The sequence below is a fragment of the Myxocyprinus asiaticus genome, chromosome 49 (genome assembly GCF_019703515.2).
Source record: "Myxocyprinus asiaticus isolate MX2 ecotype Aquarium Trade chromosome 49, UBuf_Myxa_2, whole genome shotgun sequence".
NCBI classification, from domain to species: domain Eukaryota; kingdom Metazoa; phylum Chordata; class Actinopteri; order Cypriniformes; family Catostomidae; genus Myxocyprinus; species Myxocyprinus asiaticus.
This window is the reverse complement of record NC_059392.1, coordinates 9972457-9993253: the sequence shown is the minus strand read 5'-3', so window position 1 is coordinate 9993253 and position 20797 is coordinate 9972457. Positions and strand designations below refer to the sequence as shown.

The 20797-nt window shown below is 37.5% G+C and overlaps 1 protein-coding gene and 1 non-coding gene across 2 annotated transcripts; one reads left to right on the top strand and one right to left on the bottom strand.

Moving 5' to 3' along the window:
• Positions 1-1637: 1637 nt before the first annotated feature.
• Positions 1638-16923, bottom strand: LOC127438419 (hyaluronan and proteoglycan link protein 4-like). Its single transcript, XM_051694000.1, has 5 exons — positions 16794-16923; positions 16407-16515; positions 4857-5219; positions 4387-4689; positions 1638-3122 (listed from the first exon to the last, which is right to left on the bottom strand). The coding sequence occupies exons 1-5, from the start codon at positions 16800-16802 to the stop codon at positions 2758-2760; spliced, it is 1149 nt and encodes a 382-aa protein (XP_051549960.1). The 5' UTR covers positions 16803-16923; the 3' UTR covers positions 1638-2757.
• A 668-nt stretch (positions 16924-17591) lies between these two features.
• Positions 17592-17664, top strand: trnaa-agc (transfer RNA alanine (anticodon AGC)). The gene has a single exon. It is a non-coding gene; the product is annotated as a tRNA-Ala (tRNA).
• The last annotated feature ends 3133 nt before the right edge of the window (positions 17665-20797 follow it).

Sequence of the window (20797 nt, the reverse complement as noted above, 5' to 3'; positions counted from 1 at the left end):
GTTTTAAGTCGAGTTTAATTATGTATAACAGATGTTTAAATTGTGCTGTGTTAATTTGATGTTTTAAGTCGAGTTTAATTATGTATAACAGATGTTTAAATTGTGTTGTGTTAATTTGATGTTTATTGTAGATTGGCGTATGTCTCATCACTGTCACGACTGCTATGTTGATCGGAACTGCACCCAAGAATTTCACACACCATTGCACTTGTGTATATGGCTGTGTGACAATAAAGTGATTTGATTTGATTTGATTTGAACCGGCGTGTCCGGCATAGGAGGCGGGCACAATGAGCAAAATCTCTCAAATATACAATGCAGAATCAACATTTGTCCTATATTTTTAGCTCTTTATTTTACAATTCTGGTCATTTAAAGACACCGTATAACTGCATGTTCAAATTGACATTTCACCAAACCTTTCGCTTTATTTACTTATTAAACTGTGTCCCATAGCATTCTGTTAGATATCCATTAGTCTTCCCATTCATCTCAATGGCAGTTGCAATTTAATTATGAAACACTATTTGTAAGAAAGCAGTAATCATTTTCATTTATGTATATGCTTAAACACATAACACTGTGATTCAGATCTTGCGTAATATTTGTTGTATACCACTTACTATATAACATTGAGAATTGTTTTTTCTGAATTGTTTAAAATGATTAGACTCTTGAATTTATTTGTCCTTATATTTGAATATGCTGCAGGACGGAAAAAGCAACCAGAAATGCACAGCATGTAATGAAAGCTGTCAGAGTCAACTCAGCCTCCTTTTCCTTGAAATTTATGAGGCCTCATTACAGCTGTTACTATGTAATGAAAGGGTCACTTACACTACCGGTCAAAAGTTTTGAAACACTTGCCTGAAATGTTTCTCGTGATCTTAAAAATCTTTTGATCTGAAGGCGTACGCTTAAATGTTTGAAATTAGTTTTGTAGATAAAAATATAATTGTGACACCATATTAATTTATTTCATTATAAAACTACAATTTCATAAATAAAAAAAAAAAAAGTTTTTGAAATTGATGACTTGGACTGAATAATAAAGAAAAGCAGCAAATAAGTGCCCAACATAGATGGGAACTCCTTCAATACTGTTCAAAATGCATCCCAGGGTGATACCTCAAGAAGTTGGTTGAGAAAATGTCAAGAGTACATGTCTGCAAATTCTAGGCAAAGGGTGACTACTTTGAAGATGCTAAAATATAACACAGTTTTGATTTATTTTGGATTTTGTTTAGTCACAACATAATTCCTATAGTTCCATTTATGTTATTCCATAGTTTTGATGACTTTACTATTATTTTAAAATGTGAAGAAAAAAAATTATAATAAAGAATGAGTGAGTGTTTCAAAATATTTGACCGGTAGTGTGTTATTTTGGCAAAGAAACAAACATTTTCTCAAGTGTTTATGTGGACTGTCGACACAAAGCGTAGCACTGGGAGCTTGAGCCCAAGAAAACAAAAATAGAAATGTGCAATTTGCTAGAGGCATATTCAGCCATCACCATGGTTACCAGCAACATCAGGTGTTTCTTCTCGTTTTGTGTCAGAGGTCAAACTTACGAGTTCACAAGCATTTCAGTTTCTTGCACCCACAACCATATAGAGAATTGAGAGGCAAACACAAACAGGTGAATAACTTTAATCTAAAATGTATCATCATAGACAATTTTGTGCAATATTTGAATGGATAGTGCAATTGTCAACCACTAAGAGGTAGTAAAGCAGCTTATGTAAGTCATTAATGATATTGTAAAAGGATAGTTTACTTTAAGCTTTGTCAGTGTATTAAACATCTAAAAAAAGTCATGCTTATAATTCTGTTATTGCTTGCAAGGTCATTCAAAATGTGCCAAGGACCTAGCGTCATGTGCATAGTAATTGAAGTTTTGCTACTTGCTCAAATGGCAACAACTGTGAAAGTTCATTTGAATTAACATGCTAAGCCTAGCCAAACCAGGTTCATGCTAGCACCTGATGCAAGTTTCAGCCCTCAACACTTTCTCATCATCGGGCCTTTGAGGACTCTTCCTAATGCGCTATGCTCATTATAAGGCTAAATTAGCTCTCCTACGTTTTTAGCGCTAATTAAATTGCTTCTCACTTTTTTGTATTCCTTGGGAGACAGCAAGGCTTACAACGACAACAAAAACTCGAGGCGAATTTTTTTCTCTTCATGCAAGGTATAACGAGAAACAATGATGCTAATTAGCTGTGGCATATGCTTCCCTAGTTACAATCCTCTGAGGAAAAAGAAGCAAACTTTCTCGATTTTGAGATGATTGACACATCATTTCAAGCACAAGACGAAAATAATACAAGCACAGTTATGCCCGAGTTCAGCTAGCCTAGCTGCCTGGTAGCCTAGCAAGTGTGCAAAAAAGCCTAGTTTGTCAATAATTTTTGGCTAAACATGGAAGCAATCACAGATAGCACACTTATATCTCAGAGATGTCTGTTTTAAATCTTTTCATCTGGAAAGCATCACAATCTAATTAACATCTGCTAAGCATCTTAAAAAGATCAGATTTACAAACATTCTAAATCATAAATGTCTGCATCTGCTGAATGTCTTATTGACATCTGAGACATACTTATTGACATACATCTTATGAACGCATTGCACATAAGGAAATAACGTAAAAAATAAAAATGTCTTCCAGATGTAAACACACATCAAATAGACGTCTGGGTGATGTATGTGCGCTTTCAGGGATGATGCTAGTAACAAAGCATTTTGCTTCACTCAGATACTTCTGGTGCTGTTAGTTGGTTTAAATGTTGTTTCTTGAGGAACCTGCGTTGGATTGATGTCAAGCGGGTCAGTGTTCTTGCGGAAGCAGTAGACCCCATACAGGCGGAACTTCTTATCGGGGAAACCAAGGTTTCGGACACCGGGCTCTGGGCCCCCGCAGCGGGTCCGGGGGTTGACGATGGGGTAACGAATGCTGGTGTCCTCCACCCACCCTGCCTCGCATTGGTCCAAGAGCTGGATCTTCCAGGCAGCGTATAGTTGTCCAACCTTAGCTATTACTGCGCCATCACGCTGACAAGCCTTTACAGCCTCCAGGTAGTTCACCTTCTTAAATCGTTTGAGGAAGTAAACACGTCCTGCAACACAAACAAACACACAGTTTTGTGCGAGATGAGAAATGTTGTAAGATTATGATGCAGCGTCTCGTACTGCCCTTCAAAATCAAAATGCAGAAACAAAGACATTCAAACAGGGAAAACATTTTTCAAAGTACTTTAGTTTGCCTTGGTTTTTGTGTGGGTGGTTTTAATGTTTTCACACTCATAGATAAGCCAAACCTGTCTGTAACAGGACAGATCATAGTGTTAAAAGACCCAATTTCAGTCATTAACTAAATTTTGACAAAATGCATAGTTACTACCTTTTGCCTTTGCAGGGCAGCATAGAGAAGCAGAACAAAACTTTAGCTATTTTCAATTTCTGATTAAAATGATCTGTAGTAGCACATAACTATATTGCTGCTGAATTTAGCAAAGGCACTTTGCTCATAATATCCTTTAAAAACATTTATTTGTTTAGTTCGTAGAAAAAATTTTACTGCAGAAAATCTCTGCAATGGTATCATGATTTCAAAGCCTGCCTGGACAATGATGAAATAAAATGCAGTTTTTGTGCAGGCCTGGCTGGGAGAGAGAAAATAAGAAAAGAAAAAAGAAAGATTCCATTTCAGACTGCCATCTGTTTTTCAGCAGTCATTTATTGATTTTTCATTTGTTTATTTGACTGCTGGCTGTTAAGGCAGCATATTGTCTGATATTTTCAACAGGGTCATTCTGTAAATATCCAGCTGCTGGTCAGTGTAGGGGCTTTATTGAAAATTGCTCCAGCCACAAAGATTTCAGGACCAAATGTCTTTCTAATATCCCACTTGGGGAAGCAATGAAAAGCAAGACGAAAGTGACAAAAAGCTTTTGGCTCTCAATGACTTGGCTGCAAGTGGGCCTAAAGAACTAGACTTGTGTACCCACTGGATGATACAGCACTTAGTAACAAATGGTCTGAACCAGTCCTCTTCCTGAAGACAAAATCAATTCAGCTCTCCACTGAGTAAAAACCTATTATTCCGACACGGTCACTATCTACAAAAAAATGGTGCTGCTCCTGTGGGAGATGCTGAAAAAAACAGCGAGACGTGACACACGGTTTTTGTGTCATTGACCGTTGTTCGGTGTAAGCATCCTCTAAGATTGGCAACCTTAAGCTGGTATAATCTGTTTTAATTCAGCAGGGCAGGATGACCTTGTCAATGGAAACTTGTTCCAAATCAAAAACAGCCTCAAGCCAGAAGAGACTGCAGACTGAAAAGCAAACTTACGCAATGTATACCCAAATAACACTCACCATTAAGGTTCGAGGTAAAGCAAAAAGCATCATAGCATTCGTCATCTTTGTGCCTGTATCCATAGTTGCGGACACCAGGGGCATTGTCTTTGCGGCCACACTGGTCTCGAGGATGGGAGATGGGGTACTGGACTGAGCCATCCTCTAACCAGCCGGCATTGCACCAGTCCAGCCCCTCAAGCCAGGCCTTGTGCAGCTGTGCATGGGAGGCCAGAATAGCATCCTGCTGCCTGCAGACTTCCTCCGCTTGGTGGTAGTTCAGCTTGTAGCGTCCAGATGGAGGGTAATATGGAAATACCACACCTTTGAAAAGTCAGTTCAGAGACACAAAAGGTAAAAATATTTATTTGACACTTCTTATTTACTGTCATGACACTCCAATCAAGACACCTACCTGCAAAAAAGACCAGCATGAATTCCCATGCTGGTCTTTCCAGCAGGGTTGGCCAAAACAAGATCACCTTCCTAACCTTCAAGGTCTAGATTGACAAATCCTGTGTCATCCTCCATATCATTGGTGACCTCACACTCATAGCGACCATAGTCTTGCAAGGTGACATTGTGAATTATAACTGAGGCGTCTCCTGGTCCAGCCCGCTCCAAAGTCACACGGCCATGATAGGACCCAAATACTTTCTGTTGTCGGCCCAATGAAACAAACACATCTTCGAACTGGAAAGCATCGGAAACCTTCGTCCACTTGATGCGAATGCGGAAAGGATCTACGTCCTCTGGTTCATGGTGGAATCGGCAGGGAAGGGTGATAGTGCCACCACGATGAGTGACCACCTTACCTGGAGCAGTCTGGACTATGACTGCCCCTGTTTCATCCTCTGGAGAAAGAAAAAGAGGTGGAATTATTTCATAGTAAAGAATAACTATAACTAAAGCACTGCAGTTATATTGTATTTATACATAAATTGCAGGTGAATTCAGGTAAATCATCTCAATTTTTGACATTGTCACAGTTTAAATGAAAATGTACACAATTTACTTGAATTCACCCAATATTTAACCAAGAAGCCTCTTGGTTTCTGAAGGGTTTCAAGAATTTACTTTGCAAATAGTTAGGTTTGGATTAAAATTAACCTGATGAAAACTTGTGCAACTTGGGAAGATGTGGCTGTGCAAATAGGGTTTCATTTCAAATGCAGTTACATCTTTCAGTATCATCTGCGTAATATTTAGTTTTCCCTTAAAGTGTACCTATTATGATTTTTAAACGTGCCTAATTTTGTTTTAAAGGTCTCATACAATAGATTTACATGCATCCAAGGTCAAATAACACTTTAATTTGCTCATAATTTAAATTGCAGCATTACCTTTTTTTCCCCAGTGTCAAAAATGGCTCCTTCAATGAGCCGTTCTAAAGGATTCATTCTAAACTCCTCCTTTCAGAGAGCCTACTCTGCTCTGATTGGTCAGATGTCCCAGTCTGTTGTGATTGGTCTACCGCTTACAACGCGTGTCAGAAAGGAAACGCCCACTACCATATCCGAGTTTCAGCTCCGTCTGAAAAATGTCTGTTTTACCTTACCAATTTGAGCCCGAGTCTGATAGTGATACATCGGAAGATCAACCCGAACCACCATCGCAAGCACAACAAGAACAGGACATTTCTCTGTGGTAAGTTTATATGTAGTTTGACAATAACGTGAGTTAGCCGGTTAACAGAGGCTAACAGCTAACAGGCTAACAGCCTGCACTGGCTGTACATGTAAACAGACCAGAGGCGGGTTTTTTGTTAGCAAATTACGTAGGTTAGTACAGGAAGTAAGTCTGAAATTACTAACGACTCGTTTCAGGTGTTCAGAATCGGTTCTTTCTTTTGGGTGTCAATAACTCCATATTTCGTGCACTTTGATTTTTGAAACTTTGCAGATTTTTTACATTCACAAACAGCTATATAACACACTACATGAAAGGTAATATTTGAAAAACCATAATAGGTGCTCTTAAAGGTGCACTCAGTAATTTAAAAAAGGTTTTACTCCAAAAAAATATGAATTGTAATTTTGAAACATATGTATAAAGTCATGACCACTCACATGAGATGAAGACTCCAGCCTTATAAAAGCTGTTTTATTCTACATGGAGAGGGTCCCCCTCATGGGGGCTGCCATGTTAGAATCACATGACCAGTCGAATACTACTGGCTTAATCTCTGAAAACACCCTGTTATTAGACAATTTTCATTAAATTAAATGGCTGACTGTTAATAGTGAATTTCTACAATGGCATCAGTAACTGAAAACCGGCATCCACACTGCTAGGTGTTACTGTAAGTCCAAGGTGACAGAAAAATAAAAAATTACTGAGTGCACTTTAAGTTAAGTCAATTCAGTTGACGAGTCACATCAGTCTGAAAGGTGCATTGTTAATTAAAGGGTGCCAGTAAATTATATTGAAATGCAGATGTGGCCTATGGGCTGCTTGTTGAGTACCTTGGCTTGAATTTTTTGTTGTTGTTGTATAAGAAGCTACTTAAAGTGGCTGTGGCATTAAAAAAAGACAATAAAAAGGCTTCAATCCTTCACAGTGTTTTTATATCCCACAGAATTGTTTACTTGTGTCAGAACCCTCCATAGCTGGATTTCAAAGTGATGAGTGCTCTTTTAAGCCACCGAGTTTAAAAGGTGTGACTGAGTGCAGTGGCTATCCAAGATCTTCTGAACGGATCTTAAGGGCCACAATCGGCCTTGACATCATCTCATTTATACTGTCGGCTGGATACTTGGCACTCTGAAATATTTGTCACCAAAACACATTTGCCTATGAAAGCTAGGTCGGCAAACAAGTCCAACTATTAATTCAACCTGAGACAGCTAAAGAACCGATATTTTGTGAGTAGAAAAGGAGTGTAAAGTTAAAGCTGTCACTGCAACCTCAGACTTATTCAAAGTAATTTGCAGCTGCCAAGAATTGTGTTAGGGGCCATGCTGAGAGAGGATGGCTAGTGCAACCGCCATTGACAATTAAAGAACTTATTTCCTCACCATGTCGAAATACATGTCAAATGAAGGAAAAACACATGGTAACAAGAAACAACTTTTCTTGTATGTCATGTGTACTTGCAACTAATGACATCATTCTTGAATATAAAAATGCAAAGGTCACGTACACATCGCAAGTTTTGGTAGTGACAACTGCATTAAGTGATGGAGTGAAATGCCTATATTATCATTCCTTATGTGTACAGAATACTGGAGTTACCACACTACACCAAATTCACGATGGGTGACTACAAAATAACCATAGCAATATTTTGGCATCTCGCGGCTGTAAACCAAAAACATGGATGCCAAAAATGTCACCTATTGGGTCAATTGTTAGTAAACTGCCATAGAAAATAGTGGTCTCCCTGTATCACGCTTCTAAATTCATTAATATCTATGTTAAATTCGGTTCTTTACACATTACAGATCTCATTCAAAATCGTTCATCACAAATTTTTCGGTAGTGAATTTGGTTTTAGAACGTGGTTGTCACTCCTGTAAATAACCGAATTCTGTGTGTACAGAACCGAATTAAGTTCTCAGAAGTGGACAACCGTATTAAGCTGCAGTGTGTACATGACAAAAGAGTATCAGATGTTGGATACTGCTTGCTTGGAGCAGCCATTAAAACTCAAAATTGTGGGAGATTTTCTGGTGGCCCACCAATAAACAGTGAAGTGAAACTGTACACTGTAGTTGGCTCTAGTGGGCGGAGTGGTCTCTAGGTCAAAATGAACATTGAAGGTGCTCTGAACAGCAATGCTACATGAAAAGCTAGGTGAAAACTATTTTTTTATGTGTCTTAGTGCCTTCCTTTTCTCAAAAAATAAATAAATAAATATATATACATTTCTCAAAACAAAATTCTGTCTAGATTTTTTTTTCTCTCAAGAGGCAACGCATGAGAACAGAAGACAGCTGTGATACTTTATCTGTTGATTTATAGTTGTATAATACTCTAACAAGAATGTTTTGCAAATCTTAATCAAGGAAAGAAACATAATATTTGAGAGTCTATTAATACATGAAATCCCACAGTTAAATGAATATATCTCAGGTTACTTACGTTTCATATGGTATTCGTTATTTCTGGTTGATTGAGGACATTCACCAACGGGAATATCGATGCTGCTATTGATATTGTGCTTTTTTAATTTGTTGGCCTATATAAACATGCGCTAGATAGACGTCTTTGACGTTGCGATGCCTCTCACTGTGTTTTCAGTGCTGTGTTTAAAGGGAGGACTCGTGTTAGCGTTGCCCAAATCAATAAACTGTATGGAGCAACGCATCAGCTTCAACGGTACCACGGCACTGTATCGAGTTAAAGGAAGATGCAGAGCTTCTTGAGGAAATGGTGCATGCTTCATGTTCAAACAATGTCTGGCTGTCTGTTGTCCATTGGTCTGTGAAATGAGGGGAAGCACTGAGAACTTTGCGTCTCTTAAATATTGTAACGTAGGCAATGCCTGTCCTTTTGTTGTGATGTGTGTACACCAGGTAATGTTAATCTTGTTGTAAATAATGTTTTAATTTCTGGACCACAGTACAGATACATTTGCCACCCTGGTAGATCCGCCCCTGGTCACCTTGTCAGAATAAGATTTCATGCTTAGGGATAGTGGCACCTGGTGGCCGAGGTTCGTAACGCACGCTAATTGACCCTTCGCTAAGCCCTGCCTTAAAAGTGCTTCTGACCAATCCTGTCTACAGCTGTGATCTGTCACCTTCAGGGGCAGATCTAGAAATTTTTTCATGGGGTGGCAAGGGGGTGGCATGCAGACCATGCGTAGTTCTTATGAATCAATGTACCAAGCTTCATTGCAACAAGTACTTGTTCATTAATTGGAATCACTATCAAATTATCAATATTCATGAATTTGCAATACATCTGCATTTCCACAGGAACCACACATAGTAACCATTTTGCTACTGATTTGCCAACATAAAAAAATAAAAAAATCTCCAGAGTACCAAGACATTGTCTATTAAACACATCAACAAATTCTAAATGTTCCTTAGCTTGACATAAAACTGGCAATCTGGAATAAACTTCACACTATGCAGGACAAATTGTTTTATTTTGTTAAGTGTACCCATGGATGAAGAGTACATGCGTACCCAATGTTATTCTGCTAATAAAATCATGTAGGCCTATCAACTTTGTAACAGCTGGAATAAGCCATTTGAAAGGGAACATTAACACGAAGTCAGTTCTAAATAAAAATAAACTCTAGGAAAACTGAACTTTGGGTGGCAGTGCAGCAAAACTCATGAATATTAATTATTTTATGCACAATAAGAGATTATTTTAAATCATCTATTTTGATAAACAGTAATTCTTAATGACTCAAATAGATATTTCACATAATATGGTCATTTCATCTCCACATCTGCCAGTATCAGTCTTGGGATTTTGTTAGTCAGTAGATGAACACATATATCAGCAATTTAATCAAGAACATGACTGATTGGTCTAGTGGTTACTTTTTGCATCTAGTTTTTAGAGGTTCTGGTTTCTAATTCACCCAAATATAACTTTTTATTGTAATAAACCAAGATTGCATCTGTATGTCAGTGGATGGGTGTTACACTTTAAAAATAAAATGCTATAAAAGATGTGGGGAGACGAGAGTAGCGGAAACAGACACGTTTATTGACCGTTCTGTATTTGAAAAACCAGCTAACTCCAAAGTTCAGACAGCGACAACCACAAACTCTCCGCTCCAGCAGCGGGAATGAGAGACTAATCAGAGATTACATCTGCTTTGTACTGCCTCCATCACTGGACCCAATGCAGTTTGCTTACCACAACAACTGCTCCACTGATGATGCCATTGCATCTACAATACACACTGCTCTCTCCCACCTGGAAAAAAGGAACACTTATGTGAGAATTCTGTTTGAAAACTACAGCTCAGCATTCAACACCATAGTGCCCTCCAAACTTGATGTGAAACTCCGGGCTCTGGGCTTAAACAGCTCGCTGTGCAACTGGATCCTGGACGTCCTGTCAAGCAGACGCCAGGTGGTTAGAATGGGCAGCAACATCTCCTCATCACTGACCCTCAACACTGGAGCCCCGCAGGGCTGTGTTCTCAGCCCATTCCTGTATTCCCTGTACACACATGACTGTGTGGCAACACATAGCTCCAATGCCATCATTAAGTTTGCTGATGGTGTTAGGTCTGATCACTGACAATGATGAAACGGCCTACAGCGAGGAGGTGCTCACTCTGATACGCTGGTGTCAGGAGCACAACCTCTCTCTCAACGTCAGTAAGACAAGGAGCTTGTGGTAGACTTCAGGAGAAAAGACAGAGAACACAGTCCCATCACCATCAATGGAGCACCGGTGGAGAGAGTCAGCAGCTTCAAATTCCTCGGTGTCCACATCACTGAGGAACTCACATGGTCCATCCACACTGAGGCTGTTGTGAAGGAGGCTCATCAGCGCCTCTTCTTCCTGAGATGGCTGAGGAAGTTTGGAATGAACTGCCACATCCTCACACGGTTCTACACCAGCACTGTGGAGAGCATCCTGACTGGCTGCATCACTGCCTGGTACGGCAATAGCACCGCCCACAACCGCAAAGCCCTGCAAAGGGTGGTGCGAACTGCCAGACACATCATCGGAGGTGAGCTTCCCTCCATCCAGGACATATATACCAGGCGGTGTGTGAAAAAAGCTCGGAGGATCATCAGAGACTCCAGCCACCCAAGCCATGGGCTGCTCTCACTGCTACCATCAGGCAGGCGGTATCGCAGCATCAGGACCCACACCAGCCGACTTCATGACAGCTTCTTCCCCCAAGCAAACAGACTTCTGAACTCTTGATCTCTCACGATCAATATACATCAGCACTGCACTTTATTAATCTTATCTCACACTGGACTGTCTTAAATTATATTCTCTCTTAACAACACACTGGCAACTGACTATCAACCGACAGCCTGAATGTCAATACAGTACAATTTATATATACTATATATACTTTTTAAATGTGTATTCTATATTGTGTGTATTGTATATTCTTATTTATATATTGTGTTGTGTGTAATTATGTGTATATTAGATATGTAAATTGTGATGTGTAAATCTGTTTATTGTAAATTGGTATATGTCTCATCTATGTCTCAGCACTGTCATGACTGCTATGTTGCTCGGAACTGCACCCAAGACTTTCACCCACTATTGCACTTGTGTATATGGTTGTGTGACAATAAAAGTGAAGTGAGTGAAGTGAAGTGAATTTGCGAGAGAGCATCGGTGACCAAGATGGCAGAGCTCACGAACTCCCATCTCACATCGCACAACCCAGCCATGGAACACTCAGTTTATATAGGAAGGAAACAGACTGCATGCCAGTGCTCCCCATTAACAATCAGCTCACCTGGTTACCCCACACCTGAGAGCGATTAAGAGAGTGGGAGAGAAAGACAAAACACAAAGATCTACATACACACAAACATATGGCCGAGAAGGCCATCACAATGGGGGACATATTTTGCTTTTCTATTTCCCGGAAAAAAGTGTGAGCTGCAGAACAAACTGCTGACACTAAGCAACACCGATAACAGCCACAACGAACATTTATCATAACATTCAAAATAACAAATTCCAGCACCGGGTTACCAATCAGAACATACACAGATCAGATGAAATAGAAACTCCTACTTAATACCTGGAGATGTTTCATCTGGATTATACACATACCTGATGAAAGCTTTTTCAGTAAGTGCTGAGGACATGTCTCAACTAACAGCAATATATCGAATAATCATTCAGTGAAGACTTGGAAAAAAAACAGAGAAATTAATCTCTTTCCTCTTTTTTCTCCATGTATTTGTCCATATTGTCATGTTGTTGTAGCTGAGGAAATAAGCTCAAAAAAACCTAAACCCGCGAGTACCCAAACACTGCACATGCACAGCAAGTACGCGATTGGCTGCTACTGTAACCCATCACGTCATTGGCCACTTCTTTAACCTATCACACAATTGACCACTGATATACTTTCACGTGATTGGCTGCCGCTGTAATCAATCACACAATCAGTCTGTGTAGTCATTTGTGAGTCTGGTGAGAGTTAAGGCAGTTTGACATGAATAAACCCCTACACAATGTCAACATCTTACATGTATATCTTTACATTTGTATACTTATACTGGGGTGGCAGATGGGATAGTAATGCCTTTTCTTAGGGTGGCATTTGCCACCATTTGCCATTTGCCACCCCGGTAGATCCGCCCCTGGTCACCTTGTAAGAATAGGATTTCATGCTTAGGGATAGTGGCACCTGGTGGCCGAGGTTCATAACGCACGCTAATTGACCCTTCGCTAAGCCCCGCCTTAAAAGTGCTTCTGACCAATCCTGTCTTAGCAACTGTTGCCATGTCGCCATTACTCACAAGTGTTTGACTTTTTACACTGAGAGCCTATGGGAGTAATGTGTGTTTGAGGACTTTTAAGCAGGATTTCATAAAATAATCCACATTTTTTAAACATTGTTGACTGGTCATTTGTAACAGCGACACGAGTTACCAAGAGAGGATACATGCAGTGTTTTTCTTTTTCTTTAAAAAAAAAAAAAAAAATTAAACAAAATCTTTAAATAAATCTGGAGAAGATCATATTATGGATTAAACTGTGTCATTCCTCATACCCATATGAACATATAACATCTTCAACGGCACCTAAATTTGCTCCAAGGTAAATTAAAGATAATAACTGAATGTTAATTTATTTATGTATTGATTCAAGTCATAGTAAAAGCAATAGTAAATAAATAGTGCACAGCATCATAGTGAGTGTATTATGAAATGTTATGAACAGCTCTGTTCACTTATGCTAATAAATTACTGTGTAATTTGTGTTACAATGTCAATCTTCATACCAGCCCACGTAAAAATATTATCCATTCCGTTTGTGAGAATATTTTGCCAAAAAACATGTCATTCACAGCAATCTCCCTTTTTGAACTGTTGCCCTCTGGCCGACGCTTCAGAGCTCTGAGCACCAGAACTGTCAGGCACAGGAACAGTTTTACCCTCAGGCTATCCATCTCATGAACAGTTAAAACTGCCCCATTGAGCAATAATTAATGTGCAATACACAGCTTAGTCTTTTTATATTATCCAACACATCCAACCTCTTCTGCCATTATATTCCCTTGCACTGCATATAACCGATTTGTATTTAGATTTGCACTATGTATGTGTATGTGTGTATGTATGTATGTATGTATGTATGTATACATACAGTTGTGCTCAAAAGTTTGCATACCCTGGCAGAAATTGTGAAATTTTGGCATTGATTTTGAAAATATGATCATGCAAAAAAACTGTCTTTTATTTATGGATAGTGATCATATGAAGCCATTTATTATCACATAGTTGTTTGGCTCCTTTTTAAATCATAATGATAACAGAAATCACCCAAATGGCCTTTGAATGTTTGGCCTTGTTACAGACACACACAGGTTTAAATGGCAATTAAAGGTTAATTTCCCACACCTGTGGCTTTTTAAATTGCAATTAGTGTCTGTGTATAAATAGTCAATGAGTTTGTTAGCTCTCACGTGGATGCACTGAGCAGGCTAGATACTGACCCATGGGGAGCAGAAAAGAACTGTTAAAAGACCTGCATAACAAGGTAATGGAACTTTATAAAGATGGAAAAGGATATATAAAATAAAAATATATCCAAAGCCTTGAAAATGCCAGTCAGTACTGTTCAATCACTTATTAAGAAGTGGAAAATTCGGGGATTTCTTGATACCAAGCCAAGGTCAGGTAGACCAAGAAAGATTTCAGCCACAACTGCCAGAAGAATTGTTCGGGATACAAAGAAAAACCCACAGGTAACCTCAGGAGAAATACAGGCTGCTCTGGAAAAAGACGGTGTGGTTGTTTCAAGGAGCAAAAATGAGAAATACTAAAAATACTTGAACAAAAATGAACTGCATGGTCAAGTTGCCAGAAAGAAGCCTTAACTGCGCCAATGCCACAAAAAATCCCGGTTACAATATGCCCATTGTAATTTGGAGTGATGAGACCAAAATAGAGCTTTATGGTCACAACCATAAGCGCTATGTTTGGAGAGGGGTCAACAAGGCCTATAGTGAAAAGAATACCATCCCCACTGTGAAGCATGGTGGTGGCTCATTGATGTTTTGGGGGTGTGTGAGCTCTAAAGGCACGGGGAATCTTGTGAAAATTGATGGCAAGATGAATGCAGCATGTTATCAGAAAATACTGGCAGACAATTTGCATTCTTCTGCACGAAAGCTGCGCATGGGACGCTCTTGGACTTTCCAGCACAACAATGACCCTAAGCATAAGGCCAAGTTGACCCTCCAGTGGTTACAGCAGAAAAAGGTGAAGGTCCTGGAGTGGCCATCACAGTCTCCTGACCTTAATATCATCGAGCCACTCTGGGGAGATCTCAAACATGCGGTTCATGCAAGACGATCAAAGACTTTGCATGACCTGGAGGCATTTTGCCAAGACGAATGGGCAGCTATACCACCTGCAAGTATTTGGGGCCTCACAGACAACTATTCATTTTTTTCTTTGTTGCCATGTTTTGTTTTATGATTGTGCCATTCTGTTATAACCTACAGTTGAATATGAATCCCATAAGAAATAAAAGAAATGTGTTTTGCCTGCTCACTCATGTTTTCTTTAAAAATAGTACATATATTACCAGTTCTCCAAGGGTATGCAAACTTTTCAGCACAACTGTGTATATATAGATATATATGTATATATATATATATATATATATATATATATATATATATATATATATATATATATATATACACTACCGATCAAAAGTTTTGAAACACTTGACCGAAATGATTCCCATGATCTTAAAAATCTTTTGATCTGAAGGCGTATGCTTAAATGTTTGAAATTAGTTTTGTAGACAAAAATATAATTGTGCCACCATATTAATTAATTTTATTATAAATCTAAAATTTAAAGATAATTTAAGATTTTTTTTTTTTTTTTAATTGATGACTTGGACCAAATAATAGAGAAAAGCGGCCAATAAGTGCCCAGCATATAAATGGGAAATCCTTCAATACTGTTTAAAAAGCATCCCAGGGTGATACCTCATGAAGTTGGTTGAGAAAATGTCAAGAGTACATGTCTGCAAATTCTAGGCAAAGGGTGACTACTTTGAAGATGCTAAAATGATTTTTTTGGATTTTGTTTAGTCACAACATAATTCCCATAGTTCCATTTATGTTATTCCATAGTTTTGATGACTTTACTATTATTCTAAAATGTGAAGAAAAAAAAAAAAAATTATAATAAAGAATGAGTAAGTGTTTCAAAACTTTTGACCGGTAGTGTATATAGTCTATTGTGTATTCTATATATACTTTATTTTATTTTATTTTCAATATTTATTTTTTAATTTGTATTCAATTTTTATTTATTTTTTAAAAGTCTTGTTGCTGTTTTGTATTGTTGTATACTGGAAGCATACTTGGCAATAAAGCTCATTCTGATTCTGATTCCTATGGGGAGTTCTACAGAGCTTTTCAGAGCGAGTAACTGAACCAAGGGGGGCGGAGCTTAGCGAAGGGTGAATTGTTAGCTAGCAAGCAAAAAATAAATAAAAATAAAATACATTTCTCATGTGTTGTCTCTTGAGGAAATAAAATTGGAGATTAAAAAAAAAAAACTTTTTTAAAGAGAATTTTTTTTTTTTTTTTGGGGGGGGGGAAAATTTAAGAGAGAAATTTTTTTTTAGACAGACAAAAAAAAATTGTAGGATAGGCTCAGGAAAAAAAATTCACCTAGCAAAATTTTACTTTCACAGTTTGGTTCTTGGCTTCCATAACTTACTAAGTAATTGTATGTTTATTTGTCTGTAATAAACACAACGTTTGTTGGTAGGTATTGTGATTATGTTTTGCTTACATTGCATTTACATTACCATATAGGTTATTTACAGTGTGTCCTGGGACATCTGGCATAAAATGGCACTGAAGACAAAGGTCTTACCCATTACATGAACCACTCTCCTCCGTCCTTTCTCTTTGTCAGCTGGGAAGGTGGCCGCATTGGGTGAAAGAAACAGCAATGTGCAGGTAACGGTTGCCAGCCACAAGATCTTTGCAGGAAAAACACACATGTTGCTTGCAAATGCTGTTTTTTTTTTTTTTTTTTCTTCATTTATGTATCATAATCCACACTCAGTCAGAAACCCACATATACCTTCTACAGCACTGACACCATCCCAAAACATTGTATATACGACACATCTGAATCATACACCTTACCCACATCATCATCACTCCCGTTACAGCATTCCCACACTCACTGCAAAACTCTGCCGCATATATCAAGGTTACAGTACTAAAAACACATGAACATGCAGTTTGAACTCACCATCGTCATAAAAGGAAGCGTTTTGTGGTGAGATGGTATAATGTTATTATTGCTCGAGTGCACTGTGATGCGCGTTATGATGCAGTTGGGTTTTGTGCTGTCTCACTGCAGATGTCTCTTGTCGCATCTAATCAAACGGACTGCTGCTGACTCTACCAGCAGTGCACTACAGCACCTCATTTACAACTAAGGAAAAGCTCAGTGTTTAAGCATACGGGGTTATTAGTGTTAGGCTGATTAGTGTGCGTTTTAATCAGATATAGCATATTAGAATAGGCTAACTTGCATTGTTTTAAGTTGCTCATTAGCTATTAACGCAAACTTACAGCTTTAGGATTTTATTTGATCATTAGTTCTGACATATCATTCGTCGTGACTACTGAAGACTTCGAATAATCTTACACAACCTCGTCAAGTTTTTATTTTTATTTTTTTATTTTATTGTTATTCACAGTTTTGGGCCGCTTCTCTGGATTGCTAATGCTAATTTATGTCATGAAATCGCGATGAATAGTTAATATATTGATAAATATAATCCCATTACTCTTTTAAATGTATTTACGGCATATTGTAATCAACTTAATACTACTGGTGTACATACAGTATGAAGTTTAGACCCTAATGTATGTCAGAATGCAAACTATAGCTAAATCTAATATTATATTAAAAAATATATAATGAAAATTAGTGTGCTAACATATCAACATTACTGTTTTAAATGTCCCAAAAACCTTTTGAAATATAATATATAAACATTGAGTCTTGCTATATAGGTAAATATGACTATTCGTGCAGATAGGGGAATTAGCTCAAATGGTAGAGCGCTCGCTTAGCATGCGAGAGGTAGCGGGATCGATGCCCGCATTCTCCAGCAATTTGTTTTAATTTTTTTTTAATACATTTTAATTAATTTTCGATGTCGCTGTGCCAAATAATAGTACTTTTACGGAAATCTGCAATAAGGAAAGTAAGCAAAAAGCCTTTGACACATTACAATACATTATGCAGCATCATGTTACACCAGTACTATGTTGAACGTCTGAGCCACACATAGGTCTAATGTGTAATTACACTCATGAAACAACTTGTGATTTCACATTGATATTGCAATGACTTATAGGAATGTGTAATATTTAAAACATGGTCACTATAGTGCCATTCATATGGATTTTTTCCTTAAAAAGTCATTCCTCTTTGAAATCACCAAACCACATCACCATTTCAAGTATATTTGTAGAGTATTTTAGGGTATTTTCAATATGGTATTTTGTGATAATGATCCTGATAGCACACGTGCATCACCCAGACCAGTGGCGTAGTAGTGTCTGAAGAGGTGGGCATACTGTGAATTTATGAACCCCCCTCCCCTTTGTTTAAAATGAAATAAAATAAAATATGCACCCGGCCTCTAAAATTTATATATTTACATTTATATACAGTACATATGTAAAATGTGTAAGAAATATATTTTTTCCATAAAATAAAATTAAAAAAATAATATTGGCTGTTGTAATCATAGTCCCACATGAACATGAAACTGTATATCAGGGTAAGTTTCTTGCTGGTATGGTGTACACTGCTAAGAACCATAGTTTGGTAACTTGATGTTAAATATGTATTTAAATGAATAGGTGTCATTAATGTTCCTTTTATTAGGCTACTATGAAAATTATTAATACGTTATAATAACTCTAATTAATAAACTAATACATACATAAAGTGCAATAAACTGTTAAGCATTGTAGCTAATATGAGTGTAGTAATGTTCACGTTAACACATTATATTTTATTACCATATGTAGCCTACAGAAGTATTAATGGTTATTTGTTTTATTTGTGTACTATTGTGCACAACTACTTAAAACCTTTACCAGAATCTTTGTAATAAAAGCATCAAACTTTAGTCTGGTTTTGTTTTTATTAGATATTAAGGCACCGGACAAATATTTGTATCATGCCTTAAAAATGCTAATAGAATATTTATTGACCTTACTCTTATAAATTTATACAAGGGCGTAGATTTGACTTGAATACTGGGGGGGTTGCAGCATGAAGCATCTACATGTTTCCATTGATCATGGTATAAATATTGTGAGGCTGTACTTGCTTGTATTGATTTTTGGGGGGTTACCTCCCTCCCATCCCCCCTGGAAACTACACCCCTGGATTTATACATGCATATAGATATGCTACAGTATTAAAAAAGAAATCACACAAACTATTAAAAACAATTTAAATCTAAAGAGCAATGCTACCGTCTCTGTGACATTCAGTGTGTAGAAGGCACCTCTACTATAGTTTATGCTTATAAAATGTACATTGAAATGCTTACATTCACATAAACTCTTATAGAAATGCTAACATGCAGTGTAGTGACTGAGCAGTAAATTTGCCTAATTCATGAAACATGAGCAAAACAAATGTATGTGTGTACATGCACGCTTATGTAAATTGTGCCATTTAAATAAATGCCACAGTTTACCCAATGATTATTTCCAGTTATACTAACGATTACTAACGATTTGCGCACAATTTTGTGCTTTTCGTGTTTCATGAAAAAGGCAAATTTACTTAATTTTCATTATCCTGTGTTATTTTTTTTAAATGTAAAAGTCTTAAGAACCTTTGTAATAAAAAGCAACAAATTTCTATTTCTATTTATGGAAGATTCGTTGTCCATAAGATGAAATGGTCAGAAAATAAACCTAATTTTAATGTATTTCTGATAGAACGGCAATGTTATTATAAGATGGTAAACTTTGTAAAAATAATAAAGCAAAAAGATTTGTTAAAATGTTTGATTTATCTAACTTAGATTAATTATCTTTTTATTTTTCTTTATTTTATTACTATTATTAACCCACTTTTATTGTGTTTTTGTTATTGTTGGTTTGTTTTTGTATGTTTGCATTGTATCTGAACATGTTTAACAATATAGCCAATGTTGCCTAACACAAGTTGTAAATTTTTTAATGTGGCGCCACGCGCACTATTCACTCAGTTACAAAAAATGGAATGCAAACCACCGCACACACTGGGGTCTAGTGAAGTCAAAGCACACTTCCGCCAACGTCGCGATTACATCATTTTTGTCACATGCAACCTCGCGAACATGCCACAAGTGTATAAACCAGCCTTTAGTAGTTTCAAAGTTCCTGATCAAAAGCCTACTCATTGTTTTTGCGGCCATACGTATCATAACTTATTTTAGGTGGGCATACGCATGATCCTAAGAGAGATAGGTGGGCAAACGGCGTAGGCTATGCCCTAGACTACACTACAGACGTCTATTTGATGAGTGTGTTTGCATCTGGAAGATGTATTTTTAACGTTGCTTGCTCATCTGCAATAGGTCTATAAGATGTTTCCTTTCAGATGTCAATAAGACATTCAGCAGATGTCTTTGAGACGTTTATGATTTAAATTGTTTGTAAATCTGATCTTTTTAAGATGTTTAGCAGATGTTAATTAGAATGTGATGCTTTCCAGATGAAAATATCTAAAACAGACTTCTCGGATATGTATATATGCTATTAATCAATACATAAATAAATACATGGACATTAAATATTCCCTAATCGGGCCTGGGTAAATGCACGGATTGACGGTCTCAGATGCGGAAGCAACTGAGATTCGTCCTCCACCACTCGGAATGAGGCGAGTCACTACGCCACCATGAGGACTTAGAGCGCATTGGGAAATGGGCATTCCAAATTGGGGAGAAAAGGGGAGAAAAAACTAAATAAAAAGAAAATAATAATTACCTAATAGCGCATGTACATCACCCAGACGTCAATTTGATGTGTGTGTTTACATCTGGAAAACGTATTTTTAACATTGTTTGCTCATCTGCAATAAGATGTAGGTCAATAAGCATGTCTCGGATGTCAATAAGACATTCAACAGATGTTTTTGAGATGTTTATGATTTAGAATGTTTGTAAATCTGATCTTTTTAAGATGTTTAGCAGATGTTAATTAGATTGTGATGCTTTCCAGATTAAA

Bases quoted from the DNA above. Each gene is read 5' to 3' on its own strand.
- LOC127438419 (XM_051694000.1), bottom strand. The intron at 5,220-16,406 runs GTAAGACCTTTG...TTCTTTCTCCAG, and splicing joins GAGAGTGGTTCATGTAATGG to AGGATGAAACAGGGGCAGTC. The intron at 4,690-4,856 runs GTTAGGAAGGTG...GACTTTTCAAAG, and splicing joins TGTCAATCTAGACCTTGAAG to GTGTGGTATTTCCATATTAC.